This window comes from Merops nubicus, unplaced genomic scaffold (assembly GCF_000691845.1).
Source record: "Merops nubicus isolate BGI_N331 unplaced genomic scaffold, ASM69184v1 scaffold13231, whole genome shotgun sequence".
In the NCBI taxonomy this organism is placed as follows: domain Eukaryota; kingdom Metazoa; phylum Chordata; class Aves; order Coraciiformes; family Meropidae; genus Merops; species Merops nubicus.
Genome location: NW_008586318.1, coordinates 20,950 through 45,643, shown reverse-complemented (window position 1 = coordinate 45,643; position 24,694 = coordinate 20,950). Strand labels below are relative to the sequence as shown.

At 39.7% G+C, this 24,694-nt stretch overlaps 1 protein-coding gene across 1 annotated transcript; it reads left to right on the top strand.

Annotated features, from left to right (window-relative positions):
• Positions 1 to 370: 370 nt before the first annotated feature.
• On the top strand, positions 371 to 24,313 carry SPICE1 (spindle and centriole associated protein 1; the record flags this gene model as incomplete). The annotated part of the gene is made up of 15 exons (XM_008948617.1): positions 371 to 418; positions 1,482 to 1,628; positions 5,662 to 5,784; positions 9,031 to 9,128; positions 9,837 to 9,979; positions 10,210 to 10,350; positions 11,127 to 11,389; positions 15,336 to 15,467; positions 16,125 to 16,272; positions 18,286 to 18,510; positions 20,565 to 20,959; positions 21,832 to 22,000; positions 23,062 to 23,164; positions 23,293 to 23,380; positions 24,260 to 24,313. Coding segments are annotated over 15 exons (2,277 nt in total), but the record flags the coding sequence as incomplete, so codon positions are not given.
• Positions 24,314 to 24,694: the final 381 nt, after the last annotated feature.

The following is a 24,694-nucleotide window of genomic DNA, read 5'->3' as shown; positions in this document are numbered from 1 at the left end:
CTGGCAGGGGAAGGGCTGGGGGCGGCCGCTGAGAAGTCCTTGTCCTCTGCGGGGCTCGCGTTTGGAGACAGCGGGTTTGGGGCGGGAGTGACGCGGAGCGACCCCGCTCGCTTCCCGCCCGTGGAGTGAGGTTGGGCCGCCCAGCTGCCGGCCGGCTCTGGAGGCTGCGGAGTGCGCCCAGGCGTGACGGGGCTATAACTTTTGCTGACTGGCTACCTCACTGAGGTTGGCATGCTTTGCAATGGCATATTGTTTAGTTTTATGCTAATTATGTTGTAATTTAGAGGGTTTTTTTTAGTGAAACTTGGAAAAAAAATCCAGTTCATCCACAGTTCTGGTTTTTGATGTGTTCTTTGCTTCCTATTTGCAGAGTACCATCCAAGATTTGACAGTCCACCGTGCAACTCCTGAGGCTATTGTAAGTTTAATAGCAACCATTGCTCCTCTGTAGCAAGGCGATTGAGCTAGTTTCCTGTTGCGTTTACCATACTTATTGAGGATATTTTCTGCCCATGTTTAAGCTTTCTTTTGAAGCTTCTGAAAACATTGTCTCTTTAGTGTTAGTTACCTATGGTAGCATGCATCCCTGGCTCTGGCAGTTGGTGGTTTTAGGTTTTCTGCTTCCATTGGGAAAAGCTGTAGTTTTTATTAAAATAAAGTGTATACCAGTATGAAAGTATAAAAATGTAAATACATAAAAAGTCAGTGGAGTTGTTGAAGTTAGGTTCATCTCTGCAGGAAGGACTGAAGGACATGCTTTATTTCAGGAATCTGTCTAATTCTGAGGCTACTCAAGTTTCATTTAAACAATTTAACATGATTTCTTTATACTGACTGATGTATTCACTACAAAATATATGAACTCCATCTCATTTTCCTTGGATTCCAGTGATTACCAGGATAGAATAGACAATATGAGCAGTTGTTGCTTATAAATTTTGACAGGTTAATCAGGACAGATTGGCACAATAGCAGAGAGAGACTTGATTCTATAAATAGTTGCACGATAGCCTCCAGACACTTTAGGAAGAACCTCACACATTTAATTTGTACTTAAACTGAATATATATATATGTCTCATTGTTAGAAGAAGAGACAGACTATCTCTGGTGATTGACATTAGTGTTAAATCAGGACTTATGTCTTTTTTAGGCATATTATAGGTGGTAGTGTTTTGTTTTTTTCCTCTCTCTGCAGCTGAGAAAACTCTTACAGACTCAGAGACGTAAGGCAAATTGAAACTCTGAGACTTTCCCCATTTGTCTTTGGAGCTGCTTTAAATTTGGCAGCTATTGATGGCGTTTTAAACTTCAGGATGTTTGTAAGGCTGTCTATCATGTACTACTGCATGTACTGCCATGAAGTTAACATAGTTTTCAGCACTGAATTATAAAATCAAGAAGAGCTTGTTAGCATCAGCCTGCAAATTTTGCTTTAGATTGTTTCTTGATTTTGAAATGGTTTCTTTCATGCTTGTGTAGCCGCGTCTCCATGAGATATGCAAATCAAAAAACCCAGCGTTGGCACATGGGGAACTGCAAGAGAAAGTGCTGAAAAGAGATTGGAAGAAGCAGAAACAACTGGCTGCTGATTCCTTGGAGAAAAGGAAATTGACTCTGATGCATGAGGTGAGAGCTAAATCCTTAACTTTCAGCCTGCTGCAGATGATTAGCAGCAGTAATGGAAGACTGCTCTTGCACATTGGTCAGCATTTGCTGCTCTTCTTGGATAGTTTGACTTCATATATTCCTGCACTCTGCTTCCTCTATGTGATGAGTACATGCAATGACTAGAATAAGCTGTATTATAACACATTAGCTGATAGATGCAGTTGTGAATTTGGTCCTTGTTGCCTGGCTATGCTGTTATTCTGCAGACTTTTTTGAGCCTTGAGCAGGAACTGTTAGCAGAGTTAAACTGTGTGTTATAAAAAAGGGTATGTATGTGTTCTTTGTGTTCCTAATGCTGTCTTGCAGCCTTCTCCCTGTCTAGTAATTTTCTTTGGAAATGTGAACATTTCTTTTTCTAGGAGGGACGCCCTTGTCTGCTCTTGCCTCTTTAAACATGCAGAGTCATGGGGGCTGAAAGGGTAAGGAAGAGCTTGTCTGGAAGGAAACTTGACACAGAGATTGAGGAGCTATGGCTGCTAGTAGACAAGCTTGTCATCTGGTGATTGAACAGCTTGTTCTCCAGGCATTCTGAAGCACTATGAAAAAACATCGTTTAATTTGCTTTTCAATCTAGAACTGTGGCAGCAGACTTAAGATTAGCTATCAGAAACAGTATCTGTCACTGTCTGAAAAGGGATTTCAGTGGAAGACATCCTTTTGTTTTGTGGCAGGTGACTCCTTGTTTTATGTTACGAAAACTGATTTCATAACGTAGTCATTGGCTTTAGACCTCATCAGCTCTTGGACAAACTGAGAATTGTTCTTGCTCCTCGTCATTCTTTACCAACAATGTTCACTTGGCAGTTAAAGTAAACATGATTTAGTAGTCCTGTAAATATGCGATGGATTAACCATCACAGACCTCTTCTGTCTTTCATCTTTTGTAAGTTTTCAGAAGTCTGATCTCTGGGAACATTCAAGCATAGGCAGATACAACTGAATGTACTTAGAACTGAAGATCACTTTCTAGAGAACTATTTGACACCTGTTTCTCTGCAATCACAACAGAATTTTTGTGTTAAGGGTATCATGCTAATCAAGCTTCAGACTTTAATTTGGGCCTTTATTTTCTTTCTTTTCTGCCAAGTGCATTTTAATGGGGTATTCAAAAAAGCTGTGGACTTTTACATGAATTTCCCTAATGTAATAGCAGTCTAGTTTCAATAGGACTTCCATGCAGAAATAAACTCTGTATCAGAAAGGGAGATCAGATTAGCTGCTCTAAGGTTTGACTGGATTACTTATTATGTGACTTTGTTAATTTCACAGATGTAAAACTCACAGTTAGGAAGTAGCCTTCTGTATTTGTTGCTGTTTCTAATCATAACTCACAAATTTAAATTCCTCTTGAGTGGCTTTCCCCTTCATATTTGAGAGATGACTTTATTCAACATACCCTGTGTTTACTTCTCAGCCAGAGAAAAGAGGCTTTCAGCTAGAAAGACAAAAGGAGTTGAGGTTTCATCTTGCCTGGCATATCTGACTGTTGTTGTTTGAAACACTGCCATCTTCTTGTGTGTAGATTAAAAAATCTTAGCTTAAATCTTGTTAATGTTGGGGTCATGTTGTTCAGAGTAACTAGGAAGACTCTTCAGTCTGTATATTCCAGTACATCACCACTGTGGTTTGTCCCCATGTCTCTGTTATCTTGGTGATCTTTTTTTCCTTGTTTACTGCTGCAACTGTGTGGCTTCCTAAGTGCCTTGAATCCCACTCAACTAACCGCAAAAGGCTCAGAGACAAACCCTAGGAACATGCTGCTACTACTGTGTTTTATTCTTGTAGGCTGAAGAAAAGGAGAGAAAAAGTTATAAAATGGATAAGTAAAATTTTAATCTTTTGGGGATTTGTCTGTGTCAAATTCTGAATGAAAAAGAAACAGTATAAGATAGTCTCTAACTCTGGATTATGAATGTGTAGGAGCCACACTGACTGGTCCTGAAACAGCTTATTTTTAGAATAACGTTGGTGTGTTACACTGAAGGGTAGGTGGTGAGTTGGTTATCATAGTGGGGAGGGTTTAGGATTAGTCCTGTTTAACTGTCTGTAGTAACAACCTGAAGTGGGAGGAAAGATGAATATTCATTAAATTCTTAGGTGATACAAACCTGGAAGAAAGTAGAGCACTCAGTGACTTTGTCAGGGGCATGTGAGTGGGCCTAGATGGGTTAGAATCTTGTATAACTTTGTTTTCTTCTGATCACAAGCAAATGTGACCTAATCTACATTGGATGCAGTGCTCTCAAAATTTTCATAACGTGTTCAGCAAGAGGATGAAGCTTAGGAACCTGCTGATGCCAAAAGAGATCTAGTAGGGAGCATGAAAACAAATTAATTAGAATAATTTTTGTCTAATTAAACACATCACTTTAGTTTTAATTGCCTTAAGGAAAGGAATCTTGTTTTAGAACAGGTAAACTTTTTGTTTTGTTTTTCTTCCTTCTGACATGACTTGTCTGTCACCCTGCATTGCTTTGACATCAGATGGTTAAGTGGAAAGACGAGATTTAGTTAGTATCAAGTGTGAAAACTGACTAGTAACTAAGTATCACAATTATCATGTGAGATGATGGAAAGATGAATATTCACTGATTTGCTAAATCGGTTATTAGGAGAAGTGTAATAAACGGCAGTATAATTTAGGCTCAAAAGTCTAGAAAGGTGTGACAACTAGATATATGGGGAAACTTCCTGACATAACAAAGCATTAATAAAATGGGGAGTGGAGGGATAATGGGTGGAATGCCACTGCCTAGAATTTCTTGAATGAGGCTGAATATAAACTTGCAAACTTATCAATGGATGCTGAAAAAGTTTCCGTGGAGATAACAGCATGTAGTGCTCCAGAACTGCTGCAAATGAGTCCCTCTTATTGATTCCTGGGGGAGCAAAAACTGTCACTCAGTTCTCAAATTTTGAGTAGGAGGGCATACATGAGCCTGCCTTTTCTGTGGGATCTTCTGAAATACTTACAGTCTCTTTGGATAAATCTGATTATCCATGATGAATGGAGGTCACTTGCGTACCTAGTCTCCTCAGGTGTTTAAGAATAACTACCTTCTTCCCAGGTTATGGAATATAATTTTATTACTTTGCCATGGCCAACTTTCTGAGTGAAACCATGAGTCAGTGGGGGGGTTTGAATTGCCTTCTGCCCACAAAGCCATGTCTGCAGTCAGCTTCTTTGGCCCACAGTAGCTGAATACCTCCTGCCTTGCACTTCGAGACCTCCCTACTGAGGAGGCAGCTGTTGTGGTGCCAGTGATGGACTTTGAATACTAGGGTACAGAGACCTTGAATACAGAAGCTGTGCCTTGTGAGAAATGTGTGGAGATTCTCAAAACATCTTCTGATGCCAGATGTAGTGAGCTGTGTTTACGTCTCTGGAAACTTTTATGGTGGTAGGTGGCTTAATTGTTAGGCTGGATTTTCAATAGTCAAGGCTCTATGAAACAAGTCTGCCTGAACTGTTTTGTATCTAATCAAATAGTGAAGTTTTGGGGTATCTGTCAGATGTACATGGTATTCTTTGACTAGACAACTTTGAGATCAAATGATTTGGAGGATGCATGCCATTAGTTGAGGTTTTGTTGTTTTGTTTTTTCTGGGTTGTTTACTTGCCAGATATATATCTTTATTTTGAGTGTGTCAGGAACACTCAGCTGCTTCTTTGTGCCAGGCTGGTAGCAGAAGAAAAGAGTGAGAGGATTTTCTCCAACAAGAGAGTCAATGCTGATGTGGGCCAAATAAGTAATAACTCTCTAATTTTTCAAAAAAATAAGGCGAATTTTAGTCACTCAGAATGGAGTATGACTTTCTGATCTATCTTAATTTGGATGTAATTTCACAGGACCAACTTCATGAACGTTGTTTTGTTGGCTGTTCTCTTGCTAACCATTTAGAAGAACAATAACAACAACAAAAAAAAAAAAGGAAAAGGAAAAGTCAGTCTGCTCAGTGTGCAATATTTCCTTTTACCCTCTGCTTTCAGATTGTGTCTGATCAGCACCATTTTCAAGATGTGTTGGAACGATCTGATCAGGTTATGGCTGTGGCAAAAGACTTGCTTGGGGACGTTCCTCGCACACGAACAGGTAGGCCATCTTATTTATATGTGGTAGTACATATAAGGTTATCTCCTTGCTTTTCATACATAGCCTTGCTTTGCAAAGTATTCTCTTTAACCCTTTTCATTTCATCATCCAATGTAGTGTGATTGGTCTTTTTCATGTTGGATTGTCAGGGGTTAAGGCTTGTCGGGCCACTAGAGAAATGACAGATGCTCTCTACTAACACCTCTCCCTTCTGAGAAGGAGAAAGAAAAAGGGAATAAGGGAGAGAGACTTACCAGCTGGGGAAAAAACCCAAACCTGTAACAGCTTTAATGAAACAGTAACAATAAAAAGATGTTAATAATATTAATTAGAAAATATTGAAATGTGTACAAAACCAATATTGAACTCCCCCAGAGCCCATATTGGACTCAGTAGGAGACAGGAACTGAAGAAGCTAATGGGTTGGGACCCAAGGCAGAACAGACAGAGCCCTTCTTGGATGCTGGCCATTGAAGAGAGCGTGACCCTTGTGATCCCTCAGCTTTGTACCGAGTATGATGTACAAATGAATGGAATACCTGGCTGGTCAGGTTTGGGTCACTCCTCCCCACAAGTGTGGCCTTTTTACTTACGACCTTTTCACTTATAGCACTGCAACATGGCACACAGGATTTAGCAGTGACCTTGGTCTGCACAGGAGCAAGTGTAAGCAAAGGCCTTTCTGCACACCAATCCTTGGTACTTACTCTGAACCTGGAGTGTTATCACTGCTAGAAGCAGACACTGTCTGCAAAAGTCTGCTGTTAACTTCAGAAAGTGCAGTTACTTAGAAGAGATTGAGCTGGAAAGTGAAATCACTGAATGGAGAATTGATTCAATTCTTGGTAGAGCCAGCTGAGCTCTAACCAGGACATGGATGTAACACACACGAGGGTAACACCTCCCATGGTAGTGAGGAGTGACCCTTGGGTGGTTACTCTACTGTATCAGTCCACTGTGGATTTTTGGATCTCTTACTGTGGGATACCTCATGCTCACCATTTCCTCAGCCAAGCTACTGGCCTATACAGAGCACCAGTTTGAGCCACTGTAGTAGCTCTGAGTCTCGTTGCTACATGGGTTGACTGTTTGCTCTCGAATATTGTTGAATATTTATCAGCAGTTGGTGAAAAAGGCTTTTCTTTTTCTTACTTGGGTTTATGGGTCCTTATGCTGCTGGAAGGCAGGACTGGCTTTTTGCATATGAAATCTTAGTTTCTCTTTTCTGTGGTCTGCCATTCTTTTCTCCTTATAATGACTGTTTCATCCTGCATGCTTCTTCTGCACGAGTGTATTTACCCAGGTGAGAAGCACAAAAGCCTGGTACTTGGCTGAATGTGTTAAGATAACTCTAATGTTGGCCTTTGGCAGTTGTTTCAAGTGATGTACATCTCTGTGACCTTTTTTGTGCAAAGTATGGGAACTTGGTTTTTGGCACAAAGTCCTGTGACATACTACAGAGCGAGTTCTTTGTGTTCTTCCCTGTTTTGTCTGATTCCTCTAGGTTTCCTTAATGTAACAATGGCTCCTAACTGTGACCTCCAGTCCTCTCAAGGACGCATGGTACAGAAATGTGATCCTCCCACTCAGCTTTCCATCCTGAGTGACTCTGTCGTGGATTCCCAGGTAATGTATGTTCTCTTCCATGCATGTCCTGTGGTTTTTTTGTTTGTATAAAATGAGAATATTCAAAGGTAGAGTTTCCAAGCAGACCTAAACCTGTCTTTTGGGCATTGTATACCATGTTGGTGATGTACATAGAAAATGATGTTAAATAGAGGTGAGTTTGTTTCATGAGACTCCTGGAATCATGATTTTTGATTTCTTAACCTTTGAATATGAGGAATAAACATGTCTCATAGAAACTCTCTCATATTAGGATGGTATCCCTTTTAAATTCTGGAATTATCAGTGAGAGAACAAAGTATTTGCAGACTAAGAAAAATTACTCATGTCACTTCACTAACTGCTATGTATCAAAATGCACCACTGATTTTCTAATTATGTCTGCATATATGGAGATGTAGCCAGTTGGACTCCAGTTTATTTCTGATAACACTTGTAAATGTGCCCCACTTGACTTCACAGCCTTCATTAGTCCTACAATACTTCAATACTTTTAATACTTCACATTCTTCTACAATTATTTAGATCTGGTTTAAAAGTTTAAAAAATGTTTGTTTGTTTAAAATTTCCTTTGGATTGCCTTTGTGTTGCATTTTCTTTTCATAACATGAGTTGTACCAGGGATGCTCAGTGTGGTTTGAGAACAGGCATGTGACACTCTGGAAAGCAGCTTGCTAATGAAGAGCAAAAGGGCTGTGGGATTGAAAGTGATGGTGTCACAGTCTTATGGTTCTCTAATCTTCTTTTCTACTGTCTTGCACAAATATCTATAATCTGATTTGCTGTACTGCTCTGTCTTGTATTTTGATGTGCTTTTTGGTTTTTTTAATATAAAGAGTTAGCTGTAGTATCTTCGTAAGCTGCATCACTGGATACATACTGCAGGGTAGGCTTAAATGTTTAAAAGAAACAAATACTGATAGTTGTCTGCTGAGCTTTTGTGAGTTTTTCTTTTCCTAATGTGCCTACGAAAATTGTAGTTGAAGGCTATCTGGTGAAGCCTACCCAGAAGCACAGAAACCTGATAGCTTGAGGAATCCTAATTCCAAATTGGGTTGCTTAAGTTATGCTTTGAAAATGGTACACAGGATTGTTGGTTGTTCTGGCTGCATTTTACACACAGAATATAAATGTAATTTCTGCAGCTCTCATTATAAGTTTGTTTAGCTTGTAATGTCAAATGACTAGAATTTTAGAAATACTATAATTTAGGTTCCTTTTTCCATCTTCTGCCTGCTATATTTTTGTATTTGTTCTGTTACAGGTTTTAAAGCTGCTTTTTTTTACCCTACTATGTATGTGGTCTTTCTTATTTAATGTAAATCATCCAAATAAAACATTAGTTATTAAATTGAACACTTTTATGTTATTTTCAAAGACAGTTGTCGGTTTCAGTAGTTCTTGGGTACCAAAGTCCCACAAAAATCTTCCCAGAGGTTTGTGGTGTGGTGTGTGTTTTGTTGTGTGTGTTTTGTTTCGTGTTTTGTTTTGTTTTGTTTTGTAGCTAGAGACTGAAACAAATGAGTTATTGTTGTTTTGTTTTTTTAAAAAAAATTTTAGAAAATTGATCTCCAACTTCTTCCTAAAGACAAAATGAAATTGCTCTGAAGTCCCTTTTTTCTTTGTAGTCTCCTAAAAAGGCTCTTAAAGAAGTGGAAGAGGAAGCATCCTCAATCTATCAATCAGAGGATGGACACCATGATTCTTTGAATTTCAAATCCAGCATCAATTCTAACAGGTCAGTACAAGTTTATCCATTCAGATTTCTACCTTCTTTACACTGGAAATAGCGTTAAAAGGACATTACTTGGGAATAGTTAAACCACTTTTTCTGTTCCCACACTCCTTTCCTGACCTCAAAATTCTAGGGAAACCTTTTGTTGTAACATTCAGACTGGGAATGAATATGAGCAGGAACTCACCTGAGAAGTTAAAGATATTTAAAAAGCTCTTTTTAGACTGTATAGGTAGTCTAGAATCGTGCTCTTATCCTACCACTGTTGCGGGGAGCCCGGAATCAAAGACAGACTTCACAGGAGGTTCATCAGTGTTCCGCTTTAATGCACACAAGCTGCTGTATTTATACACTCAGTGACTGATCACGCATAGTTTACACACTCGGGCTGGTTAACACTGCACAGCCACGCGCTGGACCCGTACCCCGATAGGTTAAATGTCACTGTCCACGTGCTGTGGCGTTTCCAGGGTGGTCCCTGCTTGCAAGTTCCTGCCAAGCCTTTGATCTGCACAGAAGCTGCTGAGCTGTCACCCTTCTCCTTCCTGCCTGAGGCTCAAAGACACCGTGCCCTTGCCGTCTACCTCCGGTCTTTCACCATATCCTTCACAGCCTGGGTTGCGCATAAAGGCCTCTAGGATGCCATTTTGTGGCGCAGTTAAAATTCCCTCTACATACCACAATTCACTGTTATGCTTGTTTTGAATTTAGGCTGCTTCGGTTACTGAGAGAAGAAAATTCCTTGGTGAATTCTCAGTTATGGGCTGAAAAGGATACAAGAAAAAATATCTTACAACAGGAATCCCATGTGCCTTTGACTCCAACAACTGTTTCTCGGTCACTGGATCAGTCAGGTTGGATTTGCCGAATGACAGCTTCTCAAGTGTTGTTGGGCTGTTTGCAGGATCCTGTCTGGAACTCCTTCCCTGGGTGGGGGTGAGAGACAAGAGTCATGCTAATATGGCTCAGATGAATTTCCAGACTAAAAAGCTATCTCTTCTATGAAAATTGCTTTGTAACATTACTATTAAGAACACACCTGAAATATTTAATGTGTACATTTTCTGGTTTGTGTTTAAATCAGCCCTCAATGCTACTGATGTTATCAAGAGAATCCGTTCAAAACTCCAGAATGAACATGAAGAAGAGGCTGTAAATGACACTGACACCGTGAGACAAGTATTGAACCCGAAAGCAAGGAATCAAAAGCAAACTGCAACAAAAAGTTTAGTACTCATAAAAATAACACCTATCCCTTTGACCATAGTCCTTAGTTTCATAAGAAAATGTAGGTTGAAAGAGATCTTTGGAAGTCGTCACAGGGCTAATTCCAGAGTTTGACTGGGGAGCCTCTTCTAGCCAACGTCTTGAGTAGCTCTAAGGGTGGACATTCCACAGCCTCTTCTGTAGTGTATTCTGCATGTTCATTGGCAAAGGGAAGTCCGTGGGAATCTGGGAACCATCCGTATCACCCTTGGATGCTAACTGTGGAGTTTTCTCCTGTGCAGGGCTTTTCCATTTCTGATCTAGCTTTCTAGTCTGTGCTGCACAGACTTATGAATTTCAGTTGCTATTTTCTACATGCATTTTTATGTGGGGACTGACTCAGATCAGATACAAACTGTAACCTGAAAGGATTGTTGTAAAGGAGTTGGTCACTTAAGTATGAGACTGGAAAGCAGATGATATTTTTCACTGGCTTTTTACTGTCCAACTGCTTCCATGCTTTTAACTGAGAAGGAGGAAGGTATATACAGGTATCTAAGATAAAAGCACCAAACAATCATACTTGAGAGGTACTAACGTGGTGGCAGAAAATGTGGGTTTTGATGATCTGAAAATAACTGGAATAGGTGGGGATGTTCTTTGATGGTCTAGTTCAGCTCAGGGCAAGAGAAGGCCCCTCTTCTGATTTGCTTCAATAAACAATGTAATTTCATTGATACTGCAAAGCTTTCTATACAAGTTAAAATTTCATTGATGCCTTTTTTTTTCCCTCAGTGAAAAGAAAAACTTCACAGACCTCTGCAAGACAGGAGAGTGATGATTCTCCAGCTAATTCAATCCCTATTGACCTTCAGAGGGACAACAAATCCAACCTAGATGTCCTTAACCACATGATACATGAATTGGAGCATGAATTGGAGGAATATGAGCGATGTACAGGTCGTGAGATTCAAAAAACTGAGAGAAGTGAAGGCCTCACTGGGTTTACCCTGTCACTGGTGAACGCTCTCTGTCGTTTGATGCGCTACCTCAAAGAGGTGAGAAGACTGAGTCACTTCTGTAGAATGAATGAAAAAGGGTATGAAGTTATTTTACATGTGTAAACTTTGGTATTTCCTGGCTATCAGTCAGTTTTACTTTGGAGGCTGATTATCATTGTTTATTATTTGGATTGCATGCAATTAGGAGTTAAAACTTTGTTGGTTAGAAATGGGTTGCCTAGTGAAAAGAGAGGAGCTGACTGCAGTGAAAGTCTCTCAACGACTACTAGCAGGAAATACTTATTGAAATAATTTAATTTTTTGTCATTTAAGTTCAGAGTTGTAGCAGGGTATTCACTATAGCCTTGTGTACAAATTCTTCCTTTGCCTCCCAAAGGCAATGCTGTTGGCACTAAAGCAGTGGATCTGAGTGCCTCCTTTTTTTTGAGGGATTACTTTGCTTTCTTTTTCTGTCCATGGCAGCAACTTAATGACCTGAAAGGCTACCAATAGTAGCATACAGCTGAGGATCAATGGAAGTCCATTAAAGAAGATTACCTGAAAGATGTGTAGAACTTCTTTTTAAAAATAGAAAAGAGGGGAAAAAAGTGTTTTATTTGATCTTTAACTCAGAGCTATTCCAGATGCAACAGTGGCTCTGTTTCATTGGGCCTGTGTGAAATTTTCAACTGGATTATGTCAGTTCCTGCATTCTTAATAATTGCAGCAGAATGTTACCTAAATCCCAATAGCAAAGACAATAGATTCATAATAAATGTGAAATTGTCCTATTTTGGTTCCTTTTCAGAATGTGTAATAATTGGGGGGGGGGAACCCTTATTTTTGTATTTGAATTTTTTTTCTGTTGTTTGGATATATGACAGCTTATTCATTGTATTATCCTGTATTTAATCTATGAGAAAGAATTTACTTTAAAACCTGTCTTGGAAGCAAATGGTAAGTAACCAATTCAGTAGTGAAAAGAAGACTGACTTTGGCTCAGGACATCTTATGTTTTAATAGTAGTTAGCACTTGTTCTCTGTTTAAGTTGTAAAACCAAAGCAGGGCATTGAATTTGTTTCTTTAGCAGTTATGGAGAGGATCTTCTGAACTTCCAATAGAGTGTTTTCCATTTATTAGGAAAACATCAATTTAATAGCATAAAATTAACGTTATAATTGCAAGTACAACCCTATTTAGAGTGCCTTTAATTTGTGTTCCACAGAAATGCGTTGTTCTTGAACCTCAGGCTTCCTCTGGAACTACTCCAGATTTCCTTAGTAATTCTTTTTCTTTCTTAGTTGCTACTTTCTCTACGAATGTAACTTTGAATTTATCTTAATAGCTTTTACCCTATTCAGACAGAAGGCCAAGGAGTCTGAGTGTTTAAGGAGACTACTTGTTTTGAAACGTGGATGCTGCCTTGTATTCCCAATTTTTACTGAGCACCTCTATGATATTGTTTCTACTTTCATAGTGCGTTATCATTCCATCCCTCCAGGAGCTGACTGTTGCTTGCAGAATTGTCTGTAACTTTTTTCAGATTTACTGCCTAAGTTCATGAGTAGAAATATTCAGAAGTTGTTTAAGCTACAAAGGGCAGTTAATCATATTTAGAGTTGCTTGATATAGACAGCATGCATCTATAATCTTTAGTGACTTTTCTGTTTTTCATGGAGCTTTAATCACAACTAGGATTTGAGAATTTGCTGTGAAGTCACAGCTTCTCTGAGTATTTCCTGAAACCTGGTCCCTGTGATGCTAGGAATAACTCGAGTGCTTGTGTGCATCATTTGTCTTGCCTAGCTGGGAAAGTTAGCCTGGCAAAGCATTCCAGGAAAGTGACTTTGCAGGGGATATTTAGAAACCTTCTGATTTCAGGTAGACAATCAGGCTTCAAGAGCTTTTAAAGCTTCTAGAAAGTTTCCCTTCCTCTTCTGGGGTGAAAATAATATTTTCCAGCTTTGCTGCAGGAAAGCTGAATACAGAAGAATTATGATAAAGGATGTTGCTTAGGTTATTCTCAAAATTATATATAAGAAGCAGAAAGAGAAACATGAATTACTAGATCTTTCCTGAAAGTTTCATTAGTTAGTGGTTAAAAAAGAAAATCAACTTCTACAAGAAACTAGGGAATATAGAAGAGGTTAGAGAGGAGGGGATAAAGGTATTTCTGAAATGTTTGCCAAGCTATACGAAACTCGTAAAAGGGAAGTGCATGAACTTGACTTGCTTCCTAAATAAATTCCAATGTCATCTGCCAAATGTTAGAATTAATTTTTTTTTTTTTTTTCCTGTTCTACTAAGAATGCTGTTTATTTGCCAGATTCACAGGGCAAAAAGAGTTTATGCATAATACATTAACCTGTGTTGCTATGTTCTCTTCTTCTGCATATTCTGAGGCAGTGTTGAAGTGAGATCAGAGGTACACTTGGCAGTGGGTTGGACTGAAGATTCTTTTTTCAGGGTATTTCAGACCCGAATCCCACCTGACGGTAGGAATGGATGAGTACAGCTGTGAACCCTGGAGGTGTTTAAAAAAAAAAAAAGTTTAGATCTGGTACTTCGGGACATGGCTTCGTGGTCGTGGTAGTGTTGGGTTGGTGATTGGACTTGGGGATCTTAGAGGTCTTTTCCAACCTTAATGATTCTATGATTCTAAGACCCATAGCTGCTTTGGAAGCTTTTCCTCCAAGACTAGTTTAACATGACATAGGATGAGTAGATAGAGTAGCTTATCCAGATCTAAGGCATCAGTAGGCTTCATCACTGCTACCAGAATTAAAGTTCTTATTTTGAGCTGTGTTGGTTTTTAAAAATTTAGGACTGTCTACATTTTCTTCATTTTCTGTGCCAGCCTGCTTCACTTGGATCAATACAGAAAAGCTGTTCTCTCTAGTTGGAAGGGAGCCAGAAAACAGGTGGCTTGTCTCTGTCCTGCATAAAGGAGATATATCTGCCTGTCTTTGTGTCTAGTGACAGTATCTGTGGTTTATTCTCAAAACTACTTGTTATTCCTTCACTTTATGTGGCTGCAGAGCTGTTGTGATTTAACAGTTCTTCCTTGTTGGTTTTTTCACTTCTGGTTCCAATGACAGCAGGAAATAATCTATGGTATGTTACAGGCAGCTCATGCTAATTTTGTCCGGCAGCAGCAGAGAACCCCAACTGCTTTTCAGGATCTCCTGTGTTTTGGAGATAGGTTGTATTTCTGTTGTTCAGGGATTCCTTTGAATAAATGCAGACAGCCCTATGGGGAAGGATTCCGTGTGCTAATTCTGGTGTGTTTATGGGACTCTGTAGCCTTTGCTCTTTTAGCTAAGATGGTCCAAAAAGTGGCAGTTGTGTATTCCACTTACCCACTAGAGGTGAAATGGACTCTTGTGCTTTGTACAGGAAGCCTGGCTACTGCAGTGGTCTATCTTAAAATAACACATTAATAATCTCTTTTTAGAGCAAGAGGTTCTGCAGTAAGGTCTTTCGCCTCATGTAGATGATGTAAAAAAAACCTTTTCATCTTCTTAAAGAAAAAAAATAATTAAATCCTCTAAAACTTTTTCTCTCCCTGAGGGGAAAGCATTAGGAAGCAACTACTTTCCCCCTAGTCAAATTTGTCTTAATTAATGACTTAAGGAAACTAAAGAATAGGCACAAGTAGCACAGGATACTGACAGGCATCAGCATACCTGCAGTCATTTGATTACTGCATGAAGATTCAGTGACTTACAAAATGGTGTCCATGCAGAGACAATGCTTGTAATTACAGCCTGTGAAAGTTGTGAAGGCAGAAGAGCAAGGATGTGTAGGATTCCCTGCAGTGTTGTGGATTAATCAAAAAAGAACAGTAAGTTTTCTGACAGTTCTCAAGCCATGAAAATTGGATTTTGTCCAATAAAAGTAATGAAGTCAGTTTAGCAGTACAGTGTCATATGGACCTGCTCTTGTTTCCAAAAATGTCTGTATTGGTTTATAGAAGGTTTTTAACTTTTCCTCCTGCTTTAGAGTGAAAAGCAGCTGCATGAGAGAGAGGTGATGAGACAGAAGCATGAGGAGATGTTGAATGAACACAGAGAACTGATTGATGCTCTGACTGCAGAAATACTTCTAGTGAGGGAAGAGAACATTACTCTGCAGGTACTGAGCCCCCCTTGCTCCCTACCCATCAGGGTGATTTGTTAGAATACCCAGTTGTTGCAAATATAGACTGAAATGCAGTGCTTCATGTTCCAGAGATTTGAACAGTAAACAGAAAATTACAAAAGTGAATGAGGAGCCTGAGAATTGTAATAGCAGGTATGCTAGAAGAACATTTGGAAAGTCATTATTGTATCTTCATTTACAATGCTTAACTTCAAAGCCCAAGGAAATGCTAGTTCTGTAAAAGTGAGCTTTATCAATCAAAGAGTTTAAGCATCTTCCTCCACACTTCTGTACTGTTAACACTACTGGAGCAACAAAGTAGACTAGATGTAATACTACATTTTGTTTTTTTCAGCTTGCAGTGAAGGTAGATTTGTTCAGTGGTCACATATGGGAATGAAGCAATAGAGCAACCTTGGAGAGGAAGCGAGGTCATGAGTTAGGAAAAAGAAAACCAAATAATTTATTTGAATCAGGAGAAAATAAATTATAAAAGTGGAGACATTAATATTTAACACTTTACTGGAATCCTACAGATTAATTCAGTGGTACTAAGAGGTCAAATTTCTTCTTGGAACTGCTTCTGATATATATAATTTTCTAATTTGTGTTGTTAGAATACAAATTTCTGTATCTCTTTCCTTCCTTCAGAAGAAGCTTCAGCAGTACATGACAGTAACAGATGAACAGCTGACCTCACTCACACAAGCATTTAAAGGCCTCCCTTTAGTAGAACCAAGAAGAGAACAAAGTCCAAACTATTTTGGAATTGCAAGCAAAGCTCCAGTGAACAGCCAAGGTGTGTGTCTGCATGTGTGAAGGATGGAACAGGAGTTGTGGTTCATTTTCTCTGTAGTGGAATGTCTGGTATTTATTTAATAGATGTCTGCTTGAATAAATACCTCTTGTGTGAGCATACAAGACTCTCAATTCTAGAAATTCATATGCCATGGGTTCTGCTGTGAGCACAAGTGCTTTGTTATTGTTATTTTCTTAGTATAGGTCGTATACCATCCCCATGGGAATCCTTCTGTCTGGATTAGGACTTCAAGGCTAACCTTCTACTTGAGTCCTGGGCTTGAGGTTTAAGTGATACATAATGTATTTTATATATTTAAAAAAAAAAAAAAAGGGGGAAAAGCTACTCCTCTCCCCACCTTCTCATAAAGATGGCTTAGAAAGTCAGGTTTATTCTGAGGCTCCTAAAAAACAAACAAACAAAACCCAACTGAAACAGGATCCCACCTTCGTGTTGCTGAGGCAGCCTGACAGTTATGAGATTGACTCTTCCCGCAGACACTGGAGGTCGCTGCTGACCAGAAGCAGCAGCTGTTGAGGCCTGATACTAGGCAGGCAGAAGCCTGTTTACTGGTATTTGTGACTTTGTGTTAACGGTGTTTGACCAGCTGAGTGACAGGTAACATAGACACAGGCTAAATTAAGCCAGGATGATTAATGGCCATACTAACCAGACATGATTCGCATTTTACTTTTTACATTCTTTCACCATAGAGTTTTCTCCCAGTTGTCTTTCCCCACTGGTAGCTTAAATGCATAATTTTTGCTCTTAAGGCAACCTTCCTATACAACAGTTCTGCAAGACTATAATTTCCAAAACTTTTTTTCCTTAGTGGTCTCAATGCTCAAGAAAAGGCACCTTCCTGAGAGGAAAGCTTTTTAAGCTTACAAAAATATTTCTTCTTCCTCCTTCAGAAGGAGATCTCTTGTATCCTTAAGGCATCTGACTGGATGTGAGACATTTGAGATAGCTGGTTTTAGCACAGAGTCTATGTGCAAGTTAACACAGGATTTATCTGGAGAGAGAGTGGCTGGGAGAGGAATAGGTGGAATATCATAGTGCCAAATAGCAGATGAGGAGTGTATTTTGGAAATGCAGTTCTGTACAGTGAAGCAGAGCAGGAAGATCTTCCTAATTTCTTGCTAGGATCGCTGAATATGGAGGGCAAGTTTTAAATTCAGCCTTAGAATCTCAGCAATGTGACCCACAACCATTATTTTATGAAAACAGCCTCTTCTAGCTCTTGTGCTTTTTTTGTCTCTTGCATTTTGGGATCAGGTATGTTCTACTTAATTTTCCACCAACTTATTTTTGTGGGAACAAATGTCTTGAACAAAATTATGAAGAGAGAATTCAAAATAGCACTGGTGGTACAATGGTTGTAAGTATATTAAAATTACTGTGTTCTCACAGCTAGCTACAACTTTGATTTCATACTATTCATTCTGTGCCTCCATGGTATGTTCAAAATAGATGGCAAGGTAGACACAAGCTAGTTGTAGTTAAATGCAGAAATTTTAGGTGTTTTTTTTTGTTGAAGAGATGGCTGACTTGAATTAAGTCATTGAAAGACCATCAAAGAGCTCAAAAAAGCTTCAAATTGTTTTCCACGCCACCATTGTTGCCATCAAATTTATAATATAGGTTAATTAGGACAAGCGTGTAGGTCTGCTTTCCTCAGGAGAATATCACCAAATGCAGCCCATTGAAATATCTGTTCTGTACAAGATGTCTGTGTGACTTGTGGATGAGCTTCAAACAGATCTCTTACCAGTATCCTGAAATTGTGAGGCTACGTACAAGTGCTGTTCTGGCTTTTAAGGCCAGTGAAAATTAGTTTTATGCCCCAGTGGGAGATCTGTACCTAGGGGTCAGCTGGAAGTTATGAGTGTGTGGGGAACATACTCTAGTTGGTCTTTTCAGATACCATAAGACCTGTTATTGAGAATTTTCTCTAGTGCACTAAACTTTTTTTTTTTCTTATAACTATTTCTGCTTTGTCTTTTTCTTTAGAAAAACCTGATTTGAACTATTTTGGGCCTGGGGATGGTGCAGGCAACAGGGTAAGTATGCTGAGATTCCCAGAGGAAGAGCTTCCTTTCAAGTTTCCCCAGAGGTCAGACGCTTCAGGTGGTGCAGGAGCTGGTAGAAGCTTCCCATTTCACATCTTCCAGCCAGCTGTGCTGCTGTCGCCCCCCCGGCAGAAGAGCAGTCAGGAATTGTCTCCTCTCCAGAATGGTGAGATGTCTTTGCCTGCAGTAGACTTGGGAGGCTGTGTAATGTCGTACTGTTTCAGTCTCACACTGCTTTTGTAGATGTATTTCCTATGGAAAATTTTAATCTGCATGCTTGGGCACCTTGGCCCTATAGCTGGGATATCCTGCTTCTGCACCCAGACATGCATTTCTTTTCTTTCTGTGCCTGTTGCTAGATGTGCTTTAGACTTTGTCGTCTGCAGTCCTGCCAGCAACAATCCAGACTGGCCTCTTTATTTTGTACTGGTTTGGATGGTCGCTTACACATGATCTGTGGTAGCTCTTTGTCTGTGATGCACAGCAAATCTTCTCAGATTTCTGTCTGATGATGTATTCCACCTTCCATCACCTTTGATGGTGGGACCACTGAAGACTGGAAGCTCAGTGCCTCTGCAGCTAATGCTGCAGACAAGCCAGGGTGTCTGTTGACTGCATGCTCTAGCTTTGAGCCAGCCCTCCCAGCAGAAGTTGTTCTAAAAGCACAGGGAACAGGTTTCATTGGTTTTCACTTAACGCCAGGAGGTGGCTGAAGAAGTTTTGGGTGAAATTATGTGGTGCCAGATAAACAGATTATTTCAGTCTTGAGTCACTACCCATAGGTTTTAGGAGTTTTATAGGTTAGTGGCTTGGTTCTGGTTGTTGGGAGGAAGACAGTTCATCAGTGGTGATGAGGGAAGGTATTGCTCATTTAAACTTAATTAGAGTGAGCAGAAGGGGAAGGCTCTTTGTGACTCTCAAAATGAGCTGTTTCCTCCTGCAACTGTCATTGTAACCACGTGGGATCTTAGTGAGCATGCCAGGCCCCTGTAACTCGGTTGTTGAGGTGGATAATTATGTCTATGGCTAGCTTGATGGTTGCTGACAGGAAGTAGGGCACAGCAGTGGGGTTTTGTGCCTTCCCTCCTCCTGTTTACCCCTTCCCCTTTCAGCTGTGTTGCTCTAAGTCTTTTCCAAGTCAGAAAAATAACTCGGAGTCCTTTTGATTTTTAAGGAGTTGGCAGGGCAATTGGAAGTTTATATCTAGTTCAATCTTTTGCTGGGCTGCTGTGCTATGAGGAGGCACATAGTAAAGCAGGAGGAAATGAAATAAAGGTATTGTTCTGCAAAGAGCAGCATCTGGTTTCAGTCCTGTTGAGAACTGTCAGATGTCTGCCATTTGAAACAAGAATATAAAACTGTATTCCTAGGCTTCACTACAGTTTAGCTATGTGAGAAATGTATTGTTAATCTTTTAAGACCATTAAGGATGCTAAATGGCTACACGAATGTTAAATTTCCCGAGTGTTTCTTTATAAAAAACTATTCATAAAACAGATTTGTCTGTAAATTTTTAAACATCATGCACTGTTCAAGAGGCAAAAGTGAAAGCTTGGGAAGGAATGGGCTATTTGGGTTATACAGCATGGAAAACCTGGTTTTGGTCATAAAATCCAACTTGAACTTAACATGGAGCAGCTGACAGCACTGTAACATGTTTGGTCATGTGTGTGCGGTGTGGTATCTGTTCACTAAGGTTGACCACAAAAAAAAAAAACCCACCTGACTACTTTTGTTGGCCAGAGTGCTTCTGCTTTCTTAGGGCCTGACTAAAGAGCTGGTTTCTTATTATGCCAAAAGTGTCATAGTGTTTTGTTTTATTTTTCTAAAAGTTCTCTTACTAAGCTAGTATGAATATCGGCTGAAATGTAAATTTACACTTTAGGAGGTAAGGTAACTGGATTTTGGAAAATGGAGGACTAAGAAGTAGCGTTTGATTGATCAGCTAAGAAATTCAAAGCAATTTATCTTCTCTCTGATTTCTCTCTTAACCTCTAGTGAAATCATTTAAATGTCAGACTGTTTGCAATAGGAAATACTAAACCTGGCAAGTTCTTGCAGCAGGATCTTACATACAGTGTTTTGATCTGTAACCTTAAACTATTTAGGCGAGATGTTGCAGCTCAGGTTCCTGTGTGATTGTGACTAGCCTGATGCAATAAAATCACTGGTAGTTTCCTTGATGATGATCATATCTTTTTCCTTTATTTCTTCTCGTAGTGTTTACAGCCCTTCCTCAGTCTCCTGACACTGAAAGAGAGCCATGCAGGGAAAGGAGCTCACCTTCCTCCCTGAGAACACAGAGCACAATTGAGGAAAACTGTCTCATCTCTCAAAGGCAACCAGTTCCTCCTGCAGACAAAGACTTGCAGAGTTCCCACAAGAAAATCAGCCTGTCCTGCTCAGGTGACACTAACAAAAACAGCACAGCTGAGGAGTTCCTTCAGAACGGTGATCTACTGGGACAGATAGCTGAGCAGCTCACACGACAAAACTCTCTCATTAAAGCTCAACTGAGCGAACTCAGAGGCTTTACTGAAGACACAAGTGACTGCCCACATCAGCCAGACCAAATACAAAATGCAAATCCTGGTCCAGACCATTCACAAGGACAGGTGAGAACTTAACAGAGGAGTCCAGCCTGCCTTTTCTGTCTGCTGGTCTGCTTTCCCATGGCTTACTGATGCTTTAGGACTGTTTCTTCCCCATCGTCAGTTGTAAGGAAAACAGTAGTAGACCAAATATTCTTTTAATTCATTTGCTTGGAGGCTTATGATTTTTTATCATTCCCTAAGGAGCTCAGCAGTAGTTTCTCATATGGGACCTGTGTTGTATATGAATGTTGAGAAATGTGCAGCACATTAAGTTTAGGATGAGGTTATGCTGCAAAAAGAGGTGATTGCAACATGATCAGGTGTATTTCTTGTAGCTTGGACAGTATTAACAGTGAAAGGACTGCATCAGCCCACAGGTTCTTGTCAAGTTTGCAAAGTACATGTTTAAATGCATGCCATACTTCTGTCACCGTGGCCCAAAAACCTATGAGAAGAGGTCCAAGTGGATGAAAATCTAGTCTAAAGACAAGTTTTTAGTTCTAGAAATCTGCTTTTGCTTCCTCACATCCTCCTGAATATGTCTCTCTGATTAAATATTTTCTTAATTATGGTTAATTGCTGGAAAGGTTGGGAGATTTAATTTTTTTTTTCCTGAAACTACACAGACTGGATTTTTTTTTCCTATTTTTAGGAAGACCAATTTAAAATAATGTTGTATTTAGTCAATTAAAGACCTAGATGCCTGGATGCAAAAGGAACAACTTGAGTTTGTTTTTTTTTTTTGTTTTTTTTTTTTACAGGAGGTGCTATATAATTATGTTTACTTTCAGTTTGCAAACTAAATGTGTAGAACTACTTGAAATATATTGCTCTCCTTGAAGGTGCAAATTGTAAGTTTTTAATTGGAAGCAATTATCCAATTATCCAAGCAGACTCGTCTCCTGGTATCGAAGCGCTTGGAGGAAAGAATAGCAGAGCTGAATCGTCAGAGCAGAGAAGCCCATGATCAGCTGTTGCAGTTAATAGACCAGCAGAAATCAACTGCTGACAATATGGTCCCTCTGACATCTCCTGTTCTGCCCCCACCCCTAAATTGTACTGGTGAGTACCCAGCTTCAGGCAAAACAAAAACTAGTGAGAGAGTTTTTTCCCCTTTTGAGAATTCTGTGTCCGTGTCAGATCGGATCAGGGGTTGTGGTCAGCAGTTCACTTGCTGTTAATGACTCTGTGGCACAAACACTTCTTATTTTGGAGAGCTAAAAATATATCAGCTAAACTTCTCCTAGAGTTAATTTCTTAGTAATTTATCTGCTGTAAATATGCTTCATGGTAAGTCTGTTCTCTGCTGTGTCTTTGTCTGCAGGACAGTTCTGATACATAGACACTGGTAGGCAGAATTAGGCTTTTTAATCTGTCCTCTCTGCTGGGAACCTTTTGTAAAAAGACTGGGTATTTACATCATGCTTCTGAAAATCACAGCAGACTGGTTATCCAGTTGTCAGCCACATCTTAGTTTTTTGGTCTTTTGAGGGCTCTTTCCATCAGACTACCTTGCTGAGTTGCTGCTAGTGCTAATAATAGAAAGAAATGACTGGAGCTTCTTTATCTTTTCATAGAGCCATTGTAAGTACAGGCAGAACTGCACTTGAGCAAATATACGTGCTCTGTCGGGGACACCCACCCTGTCCCCCTTCCTAAGCCAGGGAGGATGTGTAAAGGGAAGGACTTGAGGGGGGCAGAGAGACTATGTGTGTGCATACGTGTGCAGGTGCCTGTCCAATGCCACGTGCAGTGGGGTTATAACACTTTTAACACTTCTACAGCTGTTGTAACGTAAATTCAGCATGAGCAAAATCTTCAGCTGGAGAAGTCAGAAGTCTTTAAGCTTCTGATTGCCAAAGGCTTTTTTCAAAGTTTTTTTTTTTCATGGAAAAGTCATCCTGTGTCTAAGCACATTGTCCATAGTTGTTCTGAGTATCTTTCAGTGCCTGTCATTTTCAGGTAGTGGGTATGGGATTGATGTTTAGCCTGATGTTTTACATCTGCTCTATTTTCTGTGCAATTGTGAAGAACTGCGTGATATCCCTCAAAAAAAATAGAAAATGAGTATTTTGCAATGTTGCTGTGTTCTTATCAGAATCAAGCTATTATTTATTGCCTAGAAAACACAAGGAAGACAATTGAGGTGTCCATTCCTGTGGCAGTTGCTGTTGACAGCTCCAAAGAAGATAGTGTTTCCCCTGCAAGTATGACCAGTATAAGAAGGTAAATGTTAACCCTTTAATTGACTTGATCCTTTACTAACTTGAACAGAATGGGAAAATTGCCATGTTTCTCTTTGGCTTCATGAACTTTCCCTGATTTTCACTTTTTCAATCTTTGAACATCTACAGGTCTGTAGGAGACTCCAGCAAACCTTGTTCACCCCAAAGTGACATACCAGAAAGTGGGAAATTAACTTCTGTCAGCCAAAGGCCGAAGGTAGGACTGAAAAATCTTTCAGCAAGGAAGTTTAATTGTGGTATCATACAAGGAAAAAGCAAGACAGATAAAGAAGGGGAAAAAGCAAGACAGATAAAGAAGGGGAGAAAGCTTTGTCCTCCTGCCTTATATCTACTGAGGCTAATGGCAATTGATTCATAGCAGTTTGGATTCCCAACAACTGATAGGGGAATAATCCTATAACTACATTTTCTACTGCGTCATCTGCATGTGTTAGAACTGGGAACTTCTGGAAGTGTTTCACTGGTGGCTCCAGAGAATTTCAAGTAGTCATTGTGTTGTACTCATGGGGCCACATATTTAAGAGGTAAGCAGGCTCTCACCTGGCCCTTACACAAGGCAGTTGCTGAAGAATAAATCAAAATGCAGAGAAAAATCCCCACTCTAGATTTCTGATTCATGATGTGCAAGGAGGAGCACAGACTACACTGAGATGTGTTCATGGGGAACTCCAGGCAGTAGTACAGTCTGATAGACCTCTCTGTATGCTTGAAAGCAACCATGAGGAGATATTAATGTCTTAATGTATAATAATGAAGATAAATTAACTACTTTTCCTGATGTCCAAAATAACCTAAATTAGGAGCAATAAAGAGACACAAATTTAGAGTCCAAGACTGCTTATGCTGACAGTGAAGCATACATCCCCAGAGGGGAAATTTGGAATATTAAAGGTAGATGTGGCTTAAATTAGGTGTCTAAAGTATGTGCTATGACTCCCTCCGTGGTGCAGATGGCAGAAAATTGCTGTGTGTCAGCTGACACACAACAGTCCTACACAAGCCAGCATGAACTAGCAGTAGCAAGCCTGTGTGACACTTCTGATGTGTGAATTTCAGCTGGTTTCTTCTTTTGCAGGTGGGAAAGCAAAAAGAAGAAGGCTGGTTTGCATTGTCAACACACATTATGTAAAAGAATCTGCACTCAAGTTCTATATTTTTTAAGTTTTTTTTTTTTATGAACCACAATTAGATCACAGGAGTCCCTCTCTCCAGATGTACCGTTTAACCCTGAAGTGCTTTCGTGTCAGCACTGTTCATGTGAAAAGGTCCATATGCTTATTGTATTTGTGCATACAGAGCACTATAGAAAGTCCTGGCAATGAGCTTCTGAACTGGACATGCTGCTGTGGCATGATGCTTTCTCACCAAATAAATCTTTCACAAGATTGTGAACTTGGGCTGCTCTAGGAATGCAGATGAGCATTTAATACCTGTGGTAGATATGCTGAAGACAGGTTTTAGAAATTGCAGCATAAAGTTACTATTTCAAGTTAGCAAACAGAGATTCTGA